Source organism: Myxine glutinosa, chromosome 5 (assembly GCF_964187855.1).
Source record: "Myxine glutinosa chromosome 5, kmMyxGlut1.1, whole genome shotgun sequence".
In the NCBI taxonomy this organism is placed as follows: Eukaryota; Metazoa; Chordata; class Myxini; order Myxiniformes; family Myxinidae; genus Myxine; species Myxine glutinosa.
The window spans coordinates 188110118-188131109 of NC_136265.1; the positions used below are offsets into that span (position 1 = coordinate 188110118).

General features: G+C 46.1%; 1 protein-coding gene across 2 annotated transcripts in view; it reads right to left on the reverse strand.

Moving 5' to 3' along the window:
• Positions 1-19769, reverse strand: part of LRP11 (LDL receptor related protein 11) — a 43115-nt gene extending 23346 nt beyond the window's left edge. For both annotated transcript variants that reach the window (XM_068115246.2, XM_068115245.2), the window contains exon 1: positions 18604-19769. In XM_068115246.2, the coding sequence (XP_067971347.2) occupies positions 18604-19678 (1075 nt within the window). In that variant the 5' untranslated portion in view covers positions 19679-19769. The remainder of the gene's footprint in view (positions 1-18603) is intronic.
• Positions 19770-20992: the final 1223 nt, after the last annotated feature.

Below are 20992 nucleotides of genomic sequence, written 5' to 3' on the forward strand. Positions count from 1 at the left end.
GGACCAACGGTTGAAGAGAAAATCATATTTATTCTGTGTGGACAAACAGACAGACAAATAAACAAACGGACTCAAATGTAATACGCTCTCCTCTGGCAAGGGTAACAAGCAGTTTGATGAAACCGGCAGCATTCTTCCAAAACAGTCACCAGGTAGGCTTCGTACTGTTCGAACTGAGGAAAGCAGAGCAGTCATTCAACAATAACTTGACAGTAACACACCATTATGAACTCGTCGTTTATCAAACGTCACCAACATAATCTGATCATTGATTTGAAGAATACTAAAAGACCTTAATGCGAAACCATACGTACCCAGATTAATTCACCAACTATCTGAGGATGATTTTGACAGGTGCGTTGAGGCATGTGAGACATTGCTTGGGTTAATGGATATGGACAATGATTTGCAGAACAGGATCTTGTGGTCAGATGAATCCAAGTTTACTTTATCTGGTTGCGGTTTTGCCTCCATATTATATATAATGTTGCGGATATGGGATTTGGCCTCCATCCATATCCGCTTGTAAATATTCCCCTATTTCCCCAATACTCCCCAACTATCCCCAATCCCCTATTCCCTAGTCCCATTGTCTGTAAACAACACTCTGTAGAACCGACCTTCCCCTTTTTCCCCCATTAAATGTCGTACCCAGGTTCACCGCATCTCACGTAGACAACTATAGGACATCTTGCTAGTTATTCTTAGTCTATGTCAGTTAAGGACTCGTTTCCATTAATTCTGACTCTTCGTTGCACCAGAATGTGATTGTATGGCACCAGTAGTAAGTTTAGGACCTCCCAATACCTCCCCGCATCTCTTCCTCATGGAACTACAACAACAACAACAACTACAACAACAGCGGGGGCGGCGCGGCGGCGGCGCGGGGAGTGTGCGTCCTCACTCCGGCTTGGTTAGCCGCCATTGCCCATGTGCTCCGACGGGGTTACCACACAGGGGCTGACTGTCAGCTCCTCGTCAAGGGCGGAGCCCGGTAACCCCCCCGCACCCAATAAGAAGCGGCGGACCGATTCCATCTGGGGCGGAGCTAACGAGCCGAGGGCGTGTCACTCCCCGCTGGATATACGCAGCCACTTACCGGAGGTGACGTCAGATGCGCCTCAGCTTGGAGAGAAAACGGACGCCACCTTCCGAGCGCGACAATACCTCCCCGCATATCTGGACCGGACCGTGTGGATTCTGCCCCTGAGCCAAGGTGCACCTTGAGCTATCGACTGCCTGCCCCTCCTTGCCATCAATCCCTGTGTGAGTCAGTCTTGTCCCGTTTGTCTGTGGTCTGTCGGGAATAAGATAAGACCGTGTATAAGTGCTTATCTTTCTGTGCTGTACCTCTTGTGCCGTGTAATCTAAACGTTCTGCATATCCCATATTATATCCTCCTCCGGAGGTCTTGAGAACTGTACCCCTGGTGTCGTGTCATTTAACCCAGCCGTTGTGTCCTTTCCTTCATTGATTTAGCATAGCGCGATTCGGCCAACGTTCGAGTGTAATCGGGTAACTTGTGCGAACACGGCGGCCATTCCGCTCGGCCCACCATAACATCTAAGTCGTGTCCGTAACAATATATATATTAGGAACCTCCAGGAACCTCCATATTATATATATATAATTATTTTTTTTTAGAAACAGGAATCAAATTCCTGCGAGATATAGAGGTGCAAAGTCTGACAAAGATCAGCAACTCGCTAAGTGTGAAAAAATTCTGACAATGCGGGGCTCTAACCAGGAACCTCCATTGATAACGCGTCAACAGCCCACTGCGCCATTGAGCCAGCCGCAATCTCCTCAGAACTTTTCCACACTTAACACAGCGAGCTTTATCATGGCCGATGTCTTACGTGCCTGCTAAGCAGACCCGAATGTTAGCGTAAGTATATGCATGCGTATGTATGCATTAGTAGAAATGCATTGAAGATTAATTCATCTACAATTTTAGAAACAGGAATCAAATTCCTGCGAGGGGCTGTGTGAAAAAATTCTGACAATGCGGGGCTCGAACCAGGAACCTCCATTGAATGGAGGAACCTCCATATTATATATATATATTAATTAGAAACAGGAATATATATATTATACTAAACTAAACTATACTAAACTATGAGGGGAAGGTAACGTTGATTATAAAAACATAAAACCGCAACATACATATATATATATACACAGGGGGCTGCAAAAGTAGGTATACAGTAATGAAAAACAAAACGTGCGCACAAAACGTATTTTATTGATTATACAAGCATATCAATAATAAACATATTAATCCCTCAAATGTTCAAACAAAGTATTAAATGAATCCTGGCACCACTATTATAATACTGGTATAATCCTTACTGTATACCTACTTTTGCAGCCCCCTGTACAGTGTGCGTGTGTATATATATATATATCCATGCCCGTGGGATTCCCACGGGTGACCCCGCTAGTATATATATATATATATACAGTCGATTTGATATATGTATCTATGATCTTAGATTGGGGCGGTTGGGATTATACCATTTAAAAAGGAAAACAAAAGGTTCATTGAACCAAAAAGTAACGAGATCTACTCAAATAATAAATAAGCAAGATCAGATTCTGTCTCAGGCGACGGTTCACCCTCTTCCCAGCAACTCGCTTCCTCAGTCCAACAGACAATCTAAATCGGCTATTGGTCAAAGAAAGCTCTCTGGGAAGCAGTTGAAACATCACCCGAGACCGATTCTGCTCTTGCTTGTTTATTATGCGATTAACAGAGTAGACCGAGTTACTTTTTCGTTCAATGCACCTTTTCCCTTTAATACATATATACTGTACATGTATGTACACGTACACGTACACGCACGCGCACACACACACACACACACACACACACACACACACACACACACACACACACACACACACACACACACACACACACACACACACACACACACACACACACACACACACACCTCCTGAAACCTGCAAATGAAGATAACAACCAAGACACACACACGCAGAACAATGAAATAACTTTTGCTGTGGCAAAAGTGCTTTGTGGAATGTGGTGAAGTGATTGTACAGGTCGCTGCTTGTACCTGAATAACTGACAAACCTTTGCTTTCATTATTGGCAGTGCTATAAAGAAAGAATGTGAAACAAGTACAGATACATTGAAAATACACCGCCCCCATGCCAAATAATTAAATATCCTCAAGCGCGGCATTGCCGGGGCGCCTCCGGCGCCCGGCAATACCGCAGTGCAGCTCATAGATGCTGCATTGGGAGGGAGAGGTGTACACTAATTGATTGATTAATTGTATAATTAAAATCAATAAAAGATTATCACAAAATATTTGTGGGAGAGGGGAGGGGGGAGGAGGGAGGGGGAGGGGGGAGGGGGGAGGGGGGGAGGGGGGAGGGGAGGGGGGAGGGGGGAGGGGGAGGGGCGGGGGGAGCTGGGAGGGGGGAGGGGAGAAGTGGAGGGGGGAGGGGAGAAGTGGAGGGGGTAGGGTGGAGGGGGGAGGGGGAGGGGGGAGGGGAGGGGGAGGGGGAGGGGGGAGGGGAGGGGGAGGGGGGAGTCAAGTCGGAAGTCATTGTCGTCAATTGAATGTCGCATTTATTTTTTATTCCCTGTCAAATGGCATTGGTCCCGCATTCCGAACCCGGACGTCGGAAGTCATTGTCGTCAAATAAATGTTTCACTCTCTGTCACATGCCGTTGGTCCCATTAGTAAGGGAAACATATGAAAATCTGTTAACTAAATTGTTACCAAAAAATTTCTTCACCAATACGTTTGTAAAGTTGTGTAATAACATGTGTTAAAATGTTGAAGGTCAACTCCCGTGGGAAACCCAGGAAAAAAGCTGTTGAATTCGGGTACCGAAAAATTATTTTCGAGAATTTTTTTTTTTTTATCGGCCCTTAAGTAACTTATGAGGGGTCAAATAAGGGTTTTTCATGATTCTGAGTTGATTGTTAACATTTATATTTCACCACAGACACTCCTTTGTGGAAAAATAATTTCTAAATATATCTCATTTTCTACTTTGCAGGACATGGAGTCTAGCAATATGGATGAAGACGTTACTCCACCTGTGCTCAATTGCTTCATCTGTGCACGCTCGGATACACCAGCTGAAAGGCTCATACAGGCAACTCCAAAGGGATACTCAACTTTATTGAAACAAGCAGAAACTGTCGAAAATGTTACTGTTGTGGAACGTATGAAGGAGGCTCAAAAGGAAGGAAAACTGAGGTACCACCAGAAGTGTAAAAATGATCTGTACAACAACTTTGTTGCAACCACCAAGAAGTCAGCTCAAGCATCAAAGGCAGAGAAAGAGTCATCAAAGTTGAAGAGAAGACGCACTACTTGTGAGTTCAGTTCATCAATTGGCTGCAGTTCTAGAAGATCACAGTCAGTTGACCTCCTGTATAAGGATGTATGCATTCTTTGCAACCAACCAGCCCAGCTCTACAAAAATAATCCAGCACAAGCTAGAAAGAAATACAGAGTGCCAGATAATTTGACTGCAGATACACTGAAGGCAAGCTTGCTGAAGACAGCACGGAGTCGCAGGGATGACTGGGGCGCTGAAGTCACTGGACGCCTGGAAGGGATCAACGACTTGGTAGCAGAAGAAACACTGTACCATTTGCGATGCAAACTTATGTTTGCGAGAGGTGACAGTTTGTCCAAGACTGATGAGTAAGGAAAAAGGAAGAGAGGACAGAGGAGTATTGATGAGGAGCGAGAGGCAGTTTTTATTGAATTCTGCGAATGGTTAGACTCAGAATTAGAGCATGGGGTAATGAACATGGACCAAGTCCATGAAAAGCTGCAGGAGTTTGATCAGTCACCAGAGAAGAGCCTTTCTTATTCAAAGCATTGGCTAAAGATAAACTTCTAGAGAAATACACCTTGTATTTCACAACACAGGAAAGAAGGGCAGATGTACTCTGTCTCAAAGATGGCACCGACAATATTCTGCGAGCGCATCATGCTAATCTTGACCATGGAGATGAGAAGACTCAGATCATAAAGACGGCACTCAAGTTCATATCCAATGATATTGCCTTGATTGATTTAGGTCCAAAGTCATACCCCACCACACACAGTATGACTGACATCGATAGTCAGCTGACACTTGTTCCTGCAAGCCTTCAGATGTTCTTGAGACCGATTGTCAAGACAGACGAAAGAGTTGCCGTTTGGGGGCAGAATTTTATTAAGGCCTGTCGACCTCGGTCTGGAGTATTGCCACACCAAATGGGGCTTGCCATACAACTTGATCATAGATTTGGGTCAAAATGGATGCTCAACAAGTTCCACCGGCTGGGATACACTGAGTCTTACACGGAGACACAAAACTACAAATACTGCTTCCTTAATAGTAGGAGTGGAGATGATGTTCCAGATACTTCTGGCACTCTTGACACCATTGTGGAGGAAACCGATGAACAGATCAATGATGAGGTTGCGGTTGATGCTGCGCTTGAGGATCAATCAGTGATGACAGCCAAAGTGCCAGCCAGTGAAAGTGAATTGTCAAGTAATGATCAGGTGGTCTTTATGGAGGTTGGGGAAACAAACAATGCAGTCACTCAGTTTGTTGGAGACAATATAGATTTAAACATTGTCTCTATTCATGGAAACACTCCCTTTCACTCAATGGGTTGGATCGAAGTCACCTCTCCGGCACCACCTTTGCCAGATCCACAAACAGCAGCTTTCCCCCGGGTGAAGTTGAAGGCACTCGACAAAGCTAAGATCCTGAGAGGAACTGAAGTAAAGATTATTCCATTTACGAACAGGAAACAGATAGGAACGAACGCGATCATGTTTCTCCCCCTCGCTGAGCTTTCCTCCTCCCTGGCTCATGATCAGCCACTCCTCACTCCAGGTGACACACTCTGGGCAGCGGGGTGGGTGATCAAAGCCAACGATCCTGAGTTCCCACACTCCAACTGGAATGGCTGGATGAAGAGAATCCATGCTAATGATGCAAAGCAGAGCACACAGATCGAGTTCCTCCCAGTTATTGAAGGAGACCCTAATGACCTCAACACCATCTTCACCACTCTGAAAGAGTGCATACGGCGCGCTGGGGTCACTATAGTGACCTTTGATCTTCCGATTTGGCTGAAGGCTGTGAATATAATAAAGCAGGCAAATCTACCTGTCATTCCAAGGTTGGGTGGTTTTCACCTGCTGAAGTCTTATCTTGGATCAATGGGTAACATCATGGAAGATTCTGGACTACTAGATGCGATCCAGTTGATCTGTCCTGGAAGTACGACTGGATCCTTCTACAGAGCATGTCTCTGAACCCCAGTGACTATGGATGGACAATAGGTGTGCATGGGTATGAGCCAGTTCCAACACTGGACCCCACGGCTCCTGAGGAGCTATTGCAGTTCACGAGCTGTAATTGTCATGGAGATTGCAGCAACCGGCGATGCAGCTGCAAGAAGAATGGGGTCACGTGCATCTCGGCCTGTGGAGTCTGTAATGGCATTACATGCAGAAACTGCAGTCATGATGTTGTTGAGTCTGAAGAAGACATAGACAATGACTGTTGAAACTTCTGACATTGTGAATGAGAAATAACTCCTGAGTATTATATATGTATGTGAAATAAAAGCTACTTTGTGTGTAAATGTAAAAGTGAAAATATAAATGTTAACAATCAACTCAGAATCATGAAAAACCCTTATTTGACCCCTCATAAGTTACTTAAGGGCCATTTAAAAAAAAAAAAATTCTCGAAAATAATTTTTCGGTACCCGAATTCAACAGCTTTTTTTCTGGGTTTCCCACGGGAGTTGAACTTCAACATTTTAACACGTTATTACACACCTTTACAAACATATTGGTGAAGAAATTTTTTGGTAACAATTTAGTTAACATATTTGTGAAATATCTCATAAAATGCCCTTACTACATGTCAATCGGATGAAGTTGAAAAATTAACGTTACGAAGTTTCTCTGGGACGTACTGATTCCGAATATGAAGTTGAAAAATTAACGTTCCGAAATACGCTGATGACATCATAATTTTAAAACGCGAAGTTTTTTAAATTTTAAGGTGTGCTGTAGTTGCTCTGAGACGTACCGATTCCGAATATGTCTTTGGTTTTGCTCTGCGATGAGTAATTCTCGAGTTATAAGAGGACAAACAAACAAACATACTTTACTGCTTATATATATATACTAGGGCATGCCCGTACTATATATATATCTAAAATTATATCCCCCCCCCTATTTACATGAAATGGTTTGGTCCAAAGCGAACGGCTTGCGAGTGGTGACAATCCCCCCCCTCTATTTACATGCAATGGTTCGGTCCAAAGCGAACGGCTTCCGGAGTTTGGTAAAGAAATCGCCATCGCGTACACAAACGCGCAGGAAAGCGAATGAATCGCAAATTCGTTTTTATTAGTTGTAAAACATAATGCCCAATTATTCAATTAGCGCCAACGTATTTTGGCTTTTTGCAATTTAATCGCAAGGAAAAGTAGAAAGAGAAGAGGGAAAAAAAGAAAAGCCTTGCCTTGCTGCAAACAGCTGCTGCAAACAACAACAACATGGAAGGCTGCACTGTCCGGAAGTTGGCATATCGCAGTTACGATTATTTTAGTGTTAATGGCCAATTCTTCAATTAGCGCCAACGTATTTTGGCTGTTTGCAATTTAATCGCAAGGAAAAGTAGAAAGAGAAGAGGGAAAAAAAGAAAAGCCTTGCATTAACGCATTAAAGCTTGCATTGCATTAACGGTTCGGCACACGTGATAGCTCGCTGCTCTCTGATTGGTTGAAGCGTTTTTTGGACATAGCTCGGTAGGTACTTGTCCGATTAATTTCAAACCTTGAAAAGGCACATCCTCGGGTCCCCAGCAATATACCTGGCAAGTTTCAAGTATATCGGACCCGTGGTTGTCGAGAAACAGCGGTCACAGACAAACACACAGACACACAGACACACAGACAGACACACAGAGATTACTGGAATTATAGATAGATAGATATATATATATATATATATATATATATATATATATATATATATATATATATATATATATATATATATATATATATTATAATAGCCGTAGATGATTCTGTCTGTCTGTTGGGTGTCTGTCCGGGGTGTGGCTTACTCGGTTTGCAGAGTAGCTCCACCCATAGCTCCACCCATTCTGGGAGTGGCTTCATATAATTATAAACAAATATCCACCATTTTATTAACTCGCATAGCTTTGAGGCCTGTTTTGTAGGCCCGTGGTGTCTTGCTCTCTCTCCCAGTTTTATTTCAAATCAAATTCGATATATCATTTCATTTTTCACAGTCGCTAACATAGTTTTAGACTCGGTTGAAAAAAAACGGGAATAAAATCCAATGAAAGTTGCCGTTTATAGAACGAAATGAATTCTCAAACGCCTGTAACTTCAAGGCCATTGAGTCTCTCTCACGCCTTTATCTCCAATCTAACTCACCATATGATTTCATTTTTATCGATGGTTTCAGACTCGGTGTCAGCAATAATTGAGAACATTCCACACATGCGGGAAAATGCAGAGATATATTTTAAAAAATCGCGTCATGGTGTATCATACACCGCCCAACATGACACCGACGGCAACGTGTCGATATATATTGTAACGAATGTGGAAACGTTACAATGTGAACGTTACAAAAGTATGGTAACATCCTCGTAATGTAAATAATGGTCGCAGCCATCCTAGTTAATTCCATGAAACTTACACGCAGGTCACGATATATCTTTTAAATAGTGTATTTCCTTATTCCATGTAGGCTAAATATGTGTTTCCCACTAGATTGACTTTGCATTGTATCAAACAAAATAAGCGTAGGCCCTTCCAATTTCCCCAAAACCTCCCTTCCATTTGCCTTCCGCATTTTGGGCGGTTTTCTTCAACCACCATTGGCCACGAGGTAGGGTTGGAGAAGAAAGGCGTGTCTCCACCTCGTCATAAGGGGGGAGGAGTGAGCCAGCCCTAACAGCCAATCAGCACCGCGGTGAGCGACCCGGTAGGCGTGCCCTCGGAGCCGGCGGCTTGATTTCGCCCGAGGTGATAAAAGCGACTGTAAGGGACTGCTTTTCCAGAGGCCTTGGGAGATGAGCAAAGAGACTGCACCAAGAGGATCGGTGAGATGCGAAACGCTCCAAGCCAAAGAGGAGAGGTACTCGGCAAGGAAACCAGCTTTGGAGAGACGCGCTGAAAGGAGGGAGACGGCTCCACCATAAGAAGAGGAGCAGGTGTGCCGAACCAGCGCGTGGCGTCTACCGCAGCGGATACGCGACGAAGGGGTTTCCCGCCAAAACCGCGAGGAATTGCGAGCTGCGGCCTCCCGACACTGCCTCCCTCTCAAGCAATCCACCTCAAGCCCTACCTGCCTGCAATATCCCCTGTGTAAGTGTGAACGTCCTGTCCTGCTCGTTGTCTTGGGGTTAAGTAAAAATGAATAGTGTAAGTTAACGATTCGCTGTGTTACTGCTTCTTCCATCCATTGCTGTGTGTGTATAATAAATCTGTTCTTCCTCCGTATTCTTCTTCTTCTTCTTTTCCTTCTCTTTCGGTCGCTTTAGAGATTTCCCGATTGAATATCTGTGGGGCGATCTGGTCAACGTCGGGTGGAATCGGGTTCTAATCGGGGAGTAACTGTTCGGACGCGGTTAAATACACCACCGCTCGGTCAATATAACATCTAACGCCGCGTCAGTAACAATTGGTGTCGAGGAGTTGGATTCGGACCTGGGACTAAATTTGTTAGGCCCAAATTTTGGAACACCAATTGTACTATTAGAGTAACAATTGGTGTCGAGGAGGGAGATCGGACCCGAAATCGGACCCGAAGCGCGCTTTACGCGCTCAAAATTACAAGCTGCCGAAATTTAATTTGTTTTATAAAGCAAAACCCGAATTTTGAGATCGCGCCATGGACAATCAAGGCGATCGAATGCCGGTGGGTGAGCTAGAGGAGGGGTTAGGAGTAACCCAGGATCAAATGGAGGGGAGCAATGAGGAGGCGGTTGAGGGAGTATCAGACGCACAAGATGGCGTCCTCGCGCACGTGGGTGTAGCGGCACCAAATTGCGCTGCGGCCGTGGTCGCGGCAGCCGAGCCAGAGATGCCAGAGTACATGCGATTTTTTATGGACCAATTGATGGCAAAAATGGATGCTCATAGTGAGCAAAGGAGGGCTAATATAACAGTGAGCGATTGTTAAACAAAATTGAAGCAACAACGAACGGAATGAGGGCCGATAGAGAGACCCCCGATGTGGTGGGATGGCAAATCCACCATCCCTCACAAGTGGGGGCAAATGCGCAATAGTTTATGGGGTGGCTATGACAACCGAGCCAGGGAGGGCTTGGATAATTGTAGGGATCTAGCGAAGATGACATTCGGTAACGTTAAGTTTAGTTAGTGACTGATACCTGTAGTGGGGACGCAGGTAGATTAGTGTGGATTATAATGACGTAGGAGCGCAATAGTTTAAAGGGACGACTGGGAAGCGCAAGTTTCAGAGGGGAGTAGTTAGCTGAGATGATGCCGTGTGTGTGAGGATTGAACAGGTGAGAATGGAACAGGTGTGATTGCACAGGTGTGCAACTGAACAGGTGGGTGGAGCAGTGTATGAGGGAGTAGTGGTGATTGCGTGTTGTGTTGACCAAATGGTCCAGGAAGAAAGGAGGGTGCAGGTGGCACCAGGTGTGAGGGCACAGGTGTGCAACAACAGGTGTATGTGGCTGTGTGGAATAAATGGTAGTGTGGAATATCTGGAGTATTGGAATGGATGGTCGTGGAGTGAGAATGGTGGAAATTGTGGAGTGGAGTGGATGGTGCGAAGGTGTGAATGGGGGAAGAGTGGACCCCCATCACGGATACCCGGGGCGGGTAGTGTAAGTGTTAGGTAGAGGGTACAGGTAAATTGTGGTTGGATATTGGCATCTGTGGTGCGGGTGGCAGAATGGTATGTGGATGGGTGCATTAGTGTTGTGGAAATGGCTGGGCGTGTAGCCTGTTAGTGTGTGTAGTTGGTTTGGGCACTCCACCACTGTGAGGATGTCGGCCAGGTGAGGCCGCAGGTGGGCTCTGGGAGCCGGTAGTAGTTGTTGTGGATGGGGCCCGAGGATCCGGAGGACGGACCCGGGTAGCCCAGTGCCAGAGGGCACCATGGGGTGACAGAGCCAGTAGAGGGGCTGTCCCCAGTTAGTTAGGTTAGGGTGAGGAGCTAGGTAAGCTCGGGTGGCAACTACAGTGGTGGAGGTGTGCAGGTGGGTAGACCTGTTGGGAGAGCTAGACGTCGCAGCCCAGAAATTGTGCGAGAGCACCGGGAGATGAATCGGGGGAGTGAGACCCCAAATTGAGAAGCACCACAGTTTGGTCAATGGGAATTGGTTATTAGAACCCATAGTGTAAGTTGGCCAATGGATTGGCAGGGAAAGACCCCGGGTAGTGTAAAGTGTGTTAAAGTCATTTAGAAAATAGTTAGGATGAAGGATCTCCTCGCACCATCTGCATCCACTCACCTGAGGTGACAGGTACTCCACACCATGCCATGTTTTGATTATTTTTTATGATGCAAATGTTTGGATTGTGAGACGCATCATGACGTGGGTGTGACATTGTGCGTAATTCCATCTCTCCCTCCTTATGAGGATTGATGATGAATTGGTGATGGCAAATTTTGAAGTAGAGGGATTGTGGTGACGAATTTGGTATAGGGGAAATATGGGGAAGACGTGACAGTAGTGACGAATTGGTAATGTGTAGATTTTGTACATATGGGGTAAGGGCAAGGGCAGGGGTAGGGTAGGTGACAGGGGGGTGACGTACGGTAGGGACGAGCTTTCTCACTTCGCCCTCCGTACGCATTTCACCTTGCATTGCCTTATTGACGTGTACCCTTGTGACCTTACCCCTCGCTCAATTGTCTTTCTTTTGTCTCCCACATGACCTGTGCGCCATTGGGTGCCGATGGGAGCGTGCGTGAGGTGGCCATTGTGCGCCCGAGATTCCCAGAACCAGCATGCATTGCGTTGATGTACCACTTTATGGACCGCTGTTCTGCGGCCAAGTACCACTTGATGGACCCCAGGTTCTGGGGCAGGGCACCTCTGTTGGAGACCGGCCATAGTGGCCAGGGAATCTTGCTTGCGGACCTTGGTAAGGTGGCACCTATGCCAAACAGGTGGACCACCCTTAGTTGGCCCCTGAGGCCCTAAATAAAAATGGACACAAGTTGTGCTTTTTATTATTTCCAACTAGGCCGCATGAAGCCAGAAGACGTCGGGAAGAACATCGGCCCAGCAGAGAAAGAGAAGACCACCACCAGCTGTTTTGTTGTGTTTATTATGAACCATGGTGACTGCGCACCGGGTGGCGCTTTTGGTGCTTTGTGGTGCTTTTGGGTGCTTTGGTGGTATTGGTACTGGTGCATCGATGCAATGCGTGCTGTCTCCTCCCTCCCAACAGGAATTTCTTTCTCTTGTTCTCTAAAAAAAAAAAAAAAACAAAAACACAGGTCCTGGGTTGCGTTGTAAATAAGAAATCACGTCATTGTAAATAATGCTCCCCACCGTAAATGTATAGTTTGAGAATAATTCCGTAATTCGGTTAGCTGTGGGCTTGAGTCTGTTAGACAGGGTGCAATGCAATAGGGGGACATACTTATTTGTGTTTTAAAATTGTCACACTCAGGGTCAGGTTAATTGTAGAGGGAATTACACCTACGTGTCACACTAAGTTAAAGTTTAGTAGGCCCGAGTACGGGCCTGAAGAAAGGAGGGTGCAGTGTAACGAATGTGGAAACGTTACAATGTGAACGTTACAAAAGTATGGTAACATCCTCGTAATGTAAATAATGGTCGCAGCCATCCTAGTTAATTCCATGAAACTTACACGCAGGTCACGATATATCTTTTAAATAGTGTATTTCCTTATTCCATGTAGGCTAAATATGTGTTTCCCACTAGATTGACTTTGCATTGTATCAAACAAAATAAGCGTAGGCCCTTCCAATTTCCCCAAAACCTCCCTTCCATTTGCCTTCCGCATTTTGGGCGGTTTTCTTCAACCACCATTGGCCACGAGGTAGGGTTGGAGAAGAAAGGCGTGTCTCCACCTCGTCATAAGGGGGGAGGAGTGAGCCAGCCCTAACAGCCAATCAGCACCGCGGTGAGCGACCCGGTAGGCGTGCCCTCGGAGCCGGCGGCTTGATTTCGCCCGAGGTGATAAAAGCGACTGTAAGGGACTGCTTTTCCAGAGGCCTTGGGAGATGAGCAAAGAGACTGCACCAAGAGGATCGGTGAGATGCGAAACGCTCCAAGCCAAAGAGGAGAGGTACTCGGCAAGGAAACCAGCTTTGGAGAGACGCACTGAAAGGAGGGAGACGGCTCCACCATAAGAAGAGGAGCAGGTGTGCCGAACCAGCGCGTGGCGTCTACCGCAGCGGATACGCGACGAAGGGGTTTCCCGCCAAAACCGCGAGGAATTGCGAGCTGCGGCCTCCCGACTTTGCCTCCCTCTCAAGCAATCCACCTCAAGCCCTACCTGCCTGCAATATCCCCTGTGTAAGAGTGAACGTCCTGTCCTGCTCGTTGTCTTGGGGTTAAGTAAAAATGAATAGTGTAAGTTAACGATTCGCTGTGTTACTGCTTCTTCCATCCATTGCTGTGTGTGTATAATAAATCTGTTCTTCCTCCGTATTCTTCTTCTTCTTCTTTTCCTTCTCTTTCGGTCGCTTTAGAGATTTCCCGATTGAATATCTGTGGGGCGATCTGGTCAACGTCGGGTGGAATCGGGTTCTAATCGGGGAGTAACTGTTCGGACGCGGTTAAATACACCACCGCTCGGTCAATATAACATCTAAAAGCCGCGTCTGTAACAATATTAAAAATTCGCCTTTGCTTTTCCGTTAAGATATATTACTTTTTCGTTTGATGACAGTCGTCACAAAAACGTCGACAATGATGCCGACATATATTTCTTCGTTTTTATTTCATTCAACATTATTAGCCGGAAGTAAAATATGTTTCAGGAAATTACCGAGAGATATTTCTTCGTTTTTTTATTAGTTATGTGCGCATACACTTTAAATAGGTTTATTTGAAATCTTTAATTTTCCACAATATAATTTACTTGCCATTTATCATTTGATGATTACGAGACACTTCCTCTTGAGGATCGCGACAATTCATGCGCTGCGTGGAAACTTCTATTTCCAAAATGAATGAGACGATCGATGAAGAATGCATGAAGAATGAAGAAGACATGGGCATTGAGGAAGTTAGGAGTGGAGGAATGGTTGATCAGAGTAGTGATGGCAATGTACAAAAGAGCATGCACAGCTGTAAGGACGAAGGATGGGAACAGTGGTGAGTTTGAGGTGAAGGTGGGAGTGCATCAGGGGTCGGTACTGAGTCCACTACTATTTGTAGCTGTGATGGAGGTGCTGGCTCAGAACGTAAAGGAGGGTTTACCGTGGGAGTTGTTGTATGCAGATGATCTGGTGTTGATTGCGGAAAGTATGGATGGACTGAAGGAAAAGATGAACAAGTGGAAGGAATGTATGGAGACAAAAGGTCTGAAGGTGAATATCGGAAAGACAAAGGTGATGGCAAGTGGTAAAGCATGTGGTGAGGTGGAAAGAACTGGGAAGTGGCCGTGTGCTGTGTGCAGGAAGGGTGTCGGAGTGAACTCCATTCAATGTACAATGTGTGCTGAGTGGGTTCATCAAAAATGTAGTGGTCTGAGAGGGTCATTTACCAGTGTGGCAGCTACATTCAAATGTAAGGTGTGCGCAGAGGGAGCTGCAGATGGAGGAAATGTTGAGTTGGATCTTGGAGACGGCGTGAAGCTGGAAGGTGTGAAAACATTTTGCTACCTCGGAGACATGCTGAATGGAGAAGGTGGATCAGACTCGGCAACGGTTGCTCGAGTGAGATGTGCATGGAAGAAGTTTCGGGAACTGAGTGGCATGCTGATGAGGAGGAGAGTGTCACTGAAGCTGAAGGGAAAGGTGTATGCTGCATGTGTGAGAAGTGTTATGATTTATGGGAGCGAGACATGGGTAATGAACGTAGAGCAGCAACGAAGGCTGGAAAGGGTGGAAATGCGAATGGTTCGATGGATGTGCGGAGTATCGTTGAGAGAGAGGAAGACAAATGATGAATTGCGAAAGATGATGGGAATATTGCCTGTGATTGATGCTGTCAAGAGGAACAGGTTGAGATGGTTTGGTCATGTATTGAGGAAGGATGAAAGTGACTGGTTGAGAAGAGTGATGGAAGTTAATGTAGAAGGAAGTAGAGGACGGGGAAGACCGAGAAAGACTTGGCTAAAGATGGTGGTAGAAGAAATGCGGGCAAGGGGGTTAACAAGGAGAGATGCAGAAAATAGGGCAAAATGGAGAAGATTGTCATGGGGACCGCAAGGCTAACCCCCGCTCTAGCAGGGAAAATGGCCTTAAAATGCATGTTGTTGTTGTTGATCGATGAAGAATGCAGACTTGAACAGGATGCAGCAAGAAAACGAATGAGATGGGCGAATGAGTCCATCGACGAACGTCAATGCAAACTTGCGGGGTCACCCGTGGGAATCCCACCGGCATGGATGTGTGTGACATTTCGACATATTGAGTTAGATGCTGCACATTCATTTTTACAAAATGGTTACTGGCAAGTCATCAGATCCAGAAATGGTGTAATGAACACAATTTATTTACGCGCAAGCAAGAAAGCAAGACGGCCCGATTTCCGATTCCGACGGGCGAAATGGGCCGACGGGCGAGTCGGGCCGATTTGGAGCAAGAAAAAGAATGAGACGGGAGAAAAAAGAGAGAAACGAGACGGGGAAAGCCGATTGGAGAGGCGAGTGAGGAGCGATTGGAGAGGCGAGTGAGGAGCGATTGGAGAGGCGAGTGAGGAGCAATTGGAGAGGCGAGTGAGGAGCGATTGGAGAGGCGAGTGAGGAGCGATTGGAGAGGCGAGTGAGGAGCGATTGGAGAGGCGAGTGAGGAGCGATTGGAGAGGCAAGTGAGGAGCGATTGGAGAGGCAAGTGAGGAGCGATTGGAGAGGCAAGTGAGGAGCGATTGGAGAGGCAAGTGAGGAGCGATTGGAGAGGCGAGTGAGGAGCGATTGGAGAGGCGAGTGAGGAGCGATTGGAGAGGCGAGTGAGGAGCGATTGGAGAGAAGAGTGAGGGATTGGAGAGGCGAGGAGTGTGAGGGATTGGAGAGGTGAGGGATTGGAGAGGAGAGGAATGTGAGGGATTGGAGAGGAGAGGAGTACTAGGTGGAGAGAGGAGAGTGTCAGGTGGAGAGAGGAGAGTGTCAGGTGGAGAGAGGAGAGTGTCAGGTGGAGAGGAGTGAGGGGTCACATATTATGTGAAATAAATAAATTGTGTTCATTACACCATTTCTGGATCTGATGACTTGCCAGTAACCATTTTGTAAAAATGAATGTGCAGCATCTAACTCAATATGTCGAAATGTCACACACGTCCATGCCCGTGGGATTCCCATGGGTGACCCCACTAGTGTGTGTGTGTATGTATGTATGTATGTATGTATGTATACGTATATATATATATATATACACACACACACACACACACACACACACACACACACACACACACACACACACACACACACACACACACACACACACACACACACACACACACACACACGATCTCATTTGACAGTACATGTCAGAGTAGAGACTCTACATCAAGTCCAAGGAACTGTCCGTAGAACTCCGATATAGAATTGTGATAGATCTGGAGAATGGTATAAAACAATTTCTAGAATGTTGAGAGTTCCCAAGAGCACAGTGAGCTCCATCATCAGGAAATGGAAAGAATATGGAACTACCCAGACTCTTCCTAGAGCTGGCCGTCCGACCAAACTGAGCAACCAGGCAAGAGAGACCTTAGTCAGGGACGTGACCAAGAACCCAATGAGCACTCTCACAGAACTACGGAGTTCCTTGGCTGAGATGGGAGAACCTGCCAGAAGGACAACAGTCTCTGCAGCACGTCACAAATCTAGGCTTTATGGGAGAGCGGCCAGACAGAAGCCACTCTTGTGGAAAAAAAGGACATGACAGCACACCTGGAGTTTGCAAAAAGCATGTGAATGACTCAAACTAAGAGGCAAAATATGCTGTTGCGACAAGACAAAAATTGAAATATTTGGCCCGAATGCAAAGCGCTACGTATAGCGGAAACGGAGCACAGCTTATCACCCATCTAACACCATCCTTACCGTGAAGTACATTGGTGCATCGTGATATGGGGATGCTTTTCAGCGGCAGGGACTGAGAGACTTTTAAGGATAGAGGAAACAATGAATTGAGCCAAATAAAGGCAAATGCTTGATCAGAACCTGCTTCAGAGTGCAAAAGACCTGAGACTGCGGCGAAGATTTATGTTCCAATAGGACAATGACCCCAAGCAAACAGCAACACTGGAATGGCCTCAAAACAAGAAAGTCTTTGAGTGGTCCAGCCAAAACCGAGACTTGAATCCCATTGAGAATCTGTGGAAAGACTTGAAGATTGCTGATCACTGATGCTCCCCATCCAACCTGACAGATCTTGAGCAAATCTGCCAAGAATGGGATAAACTACCCAAATCCAGATGTGCAAAGCTGATCCAGACATACTCAAGAAGACTCGAAGATGTAATCACAGCCCAAAGCTCTTCTACAAAGTATTGACTCAGGGGGCTGAATACTTATGTAAATTAGAGAAAAAGGATTACACCAACTAAAAATAAAATTCCGCTTTGACGTTATGGAGTATTACATCAGTGACAAAAAAAATCTCAATTTAATCCATTTTAAATTCAGCCTGTAACACAACAAAATGTGGAAAAAGTCAAGGGGTGTGAATACTTTCTCAAGGCCCTGTACGTAATTAATCGAGATACTCATGTTCCAACTGTACGTAATTAATAGATGTACTCACGTTCTGTGCGGAGAGGCAAACAAACAACCAAGCATACCCAAATGCAATACAGCATCCTTTGATCCTATCCTCTGGCGAAGGTAATAACCGGGCAACACAACACGAAAGCTCGGCTGCAGGTACATCAGCACCTGAAGTTGGTCGAGTTTTGGTAAAAAGTAACCTGACAAATTGCTGTAGAAGGTGGCCCTTCATACAGCACCATGGTGCAAGACCCTCGGCAGGCAAGGCAGATCCATAGGGCCAATAATCTGGCTGTCTTGTGGATTCATTAAAATGGTGTTTTTCATGCAAGAGTAGTCTTGTGGTGCTTTAGACCGGTATCAGTGTCACGGACAAGCAGGTAAAACATAAAATCATAAATGTGGATTGAATTAAACAAAATGTAGTTTGAGTTAATTGGCACAAGGCTTATAAAAGGCTCAGAAATATACCTGGATATTTATGGCTCAGAAATATACCTGGATATATAGAATATACCTATATAATATACCTTAGAAATATATATACCTATAAAAGGCTCAGAAATATACCTGGCTATTCATGATTACAAACTCAGCCGCTGTACCTTGGTTAGAAAAATGCACAACTGTCGTCAGAGAGCAGGTCTCACCTTCAGTCCCAGGTACTGTGATAGCGATGACCTTCGTGACGTTGGTTCCATCCGACGTGGTCACCCCCTGCTGTGGCCTGGCTGACACAGATCTCAGTTCAGTCGTCTGATTGGGCGACGTACTCACTTCCAGGCTGCCATCTTCAGCAATTCCACCTGTTGTGGTCTTCTGACCGTCACGTGACTCCCCAGGACCTCCAACGCGTCCTTTTCCAACCGACTCTATACTCGGAAAGGTGCCACGTCTCCAATCTTCGACCATCTCTTTCAAATGGTCACCATCATCCTCTGACGTCACGGTTGCCGATTTTCTCCAGCCGTGGGTCTCACCCCCGGAATTCCAATTATCTCCATCGGATTCGTACCTGTCATCTTCTCGGGTTGATTGTTTGTCCTCCATCGCCAGCAGTCTGGTTCTGCTTTCTCGGTCTCGGATCCCATGGGAATCTCCATTTGGACCATCCACCGGATGCTCTTCGTCGTCCTCAACCCTCCAGAGTCGACTGCGATCTCTGTCCCTACCACTGCCCCTATCTCTATCATCATATCGGTATCGACCGGCATCCTCACCTGATGACCCGTACAGCCAATGGTTGACCATTTTGTCTGGACGGAGCCGCTCTCCATCTCTGTACGACCCCTTTGACCCCGCGAAACTCACAGTCCTCTTACCTAGGTCCTGGGTCTCCCCGCGGACCACGAAGCTCGTGTACCCTTCGTGCGGCGAGAACTCGCACGTGGTCTCACCGTCAGGGTCGTCACCGCGCCGCGGGGGGCACGCGAACAGGTAACATCGGCGAGCCGCGGTGCGGAGGAGGGCCAGGCGGCACCGGGGGGTCTCGCAGCACGCGGACACGCACTCCACCGGCGAGCGGAGACCCCGGGGCGCGGCGAGCAGCTCGGCTCCCGCGGCGAGCGACGCCTCGGGTCGCACGATGGTGTTTGGTCGCACCGAGACCACGCGATGCGAACACGGGTTCGGCAAACCCAGGCACCGAGTCCCCACCAGGTGAAGCACCAGCAGTGCCAAGCACAGGTACGGGGAAGCACGCTGACCCGGTGTCGTCGCTGCCATGGTCTTGGTGGGTGCGACAACGATAAAACGAGCAAGACGACTACATCAAGCGAACACCTTGCGTGGTGACGTCACTGCAGTGATTGTACACGGGAAAGAGGGTGTGACGGTGTGAGCGTGGGAGGTGTTTTACTTTCACTTTCACATCGATATTTCATCGATATCACAAATTTCCTACTCTTTGTAAATTTAATTAACATTCCGCATATCAAGCGAAACCTTGATTTACATGGAGGTGGAACGTTTATTCCAGGTGCAAGCACCTCGACGGTACGAGATCAATGGCAGGAAACAATTTCCTTGAAACGTAAACACAGCACTTGTGTGCAACCGGCTACACCGCCACAATTATACCTTTCCACATGATAAGAGGGAATATAAAAGGGTTGTATATTTATTACGTACATATAGCACCGACATTGTTATCACCCTCACCTCTCCAAGATGCTTTCTCTACGCGGCAAGTGTCCGATTCTCTCACTCCTCACCTTCCCTTCCCCTCATTTCTGCACACCTGCACCAAGTTCCAATAATTTGATGACCTTTAACTGGACCATATTTAATACGTGTGTGTGTGTGTGTGTGTGTGTGTGTGTGTGTGTGTGTGTGTGTGTATGTGTGTATGCATGTGTACACACACACACACTCACACACACACACACACACACACACATATATATATATATATATGCATATATGTGTGTGTATGTATATGTGTATGTATATGTGCATGTATATGTATGTGTGTATGTATATATATATATATATATATATATATATATATATATATATATATATATATATATATATATATATATATATATATACTCAAAGGCAAAAGTTATTGTGACACACAAACAACAAACAGAATCAGTGTTAAACTTTTACTGCCGCGAATGAAATGTTATTACATGGAAAGACAAATGTTTCAAGGTATGGTAACGATCAACAGTCCATAAGAACAGTGCACCTGGCATATGCAAATGAGCCACAACACAAGAGGGGGTTCACAAGCAAGTTCACACGGTCAGTAGCGAGTGTGTCCACCTTGTGCATTGATGCAGGCCTGGCACCTTCGCCTCATTGAGGCCACTAAACGTCGATGAAAGTCCTTGGGAAGATCATTCCATATCCGAGGAAGGATTTGGCGGAGTTCCTGCAGCGTTTTTGGAGGATTCGGATGACGTCGTAAGCGTCGCTCCATTTCATCCCAGACGTGTTCAATGGGTGACAAATCAGGGGATCTTGCAGGCCAGGGTAACACATTAACATTGTTCTGATTAAGATACTGCTGTACAACTCGCGCAACGTGTG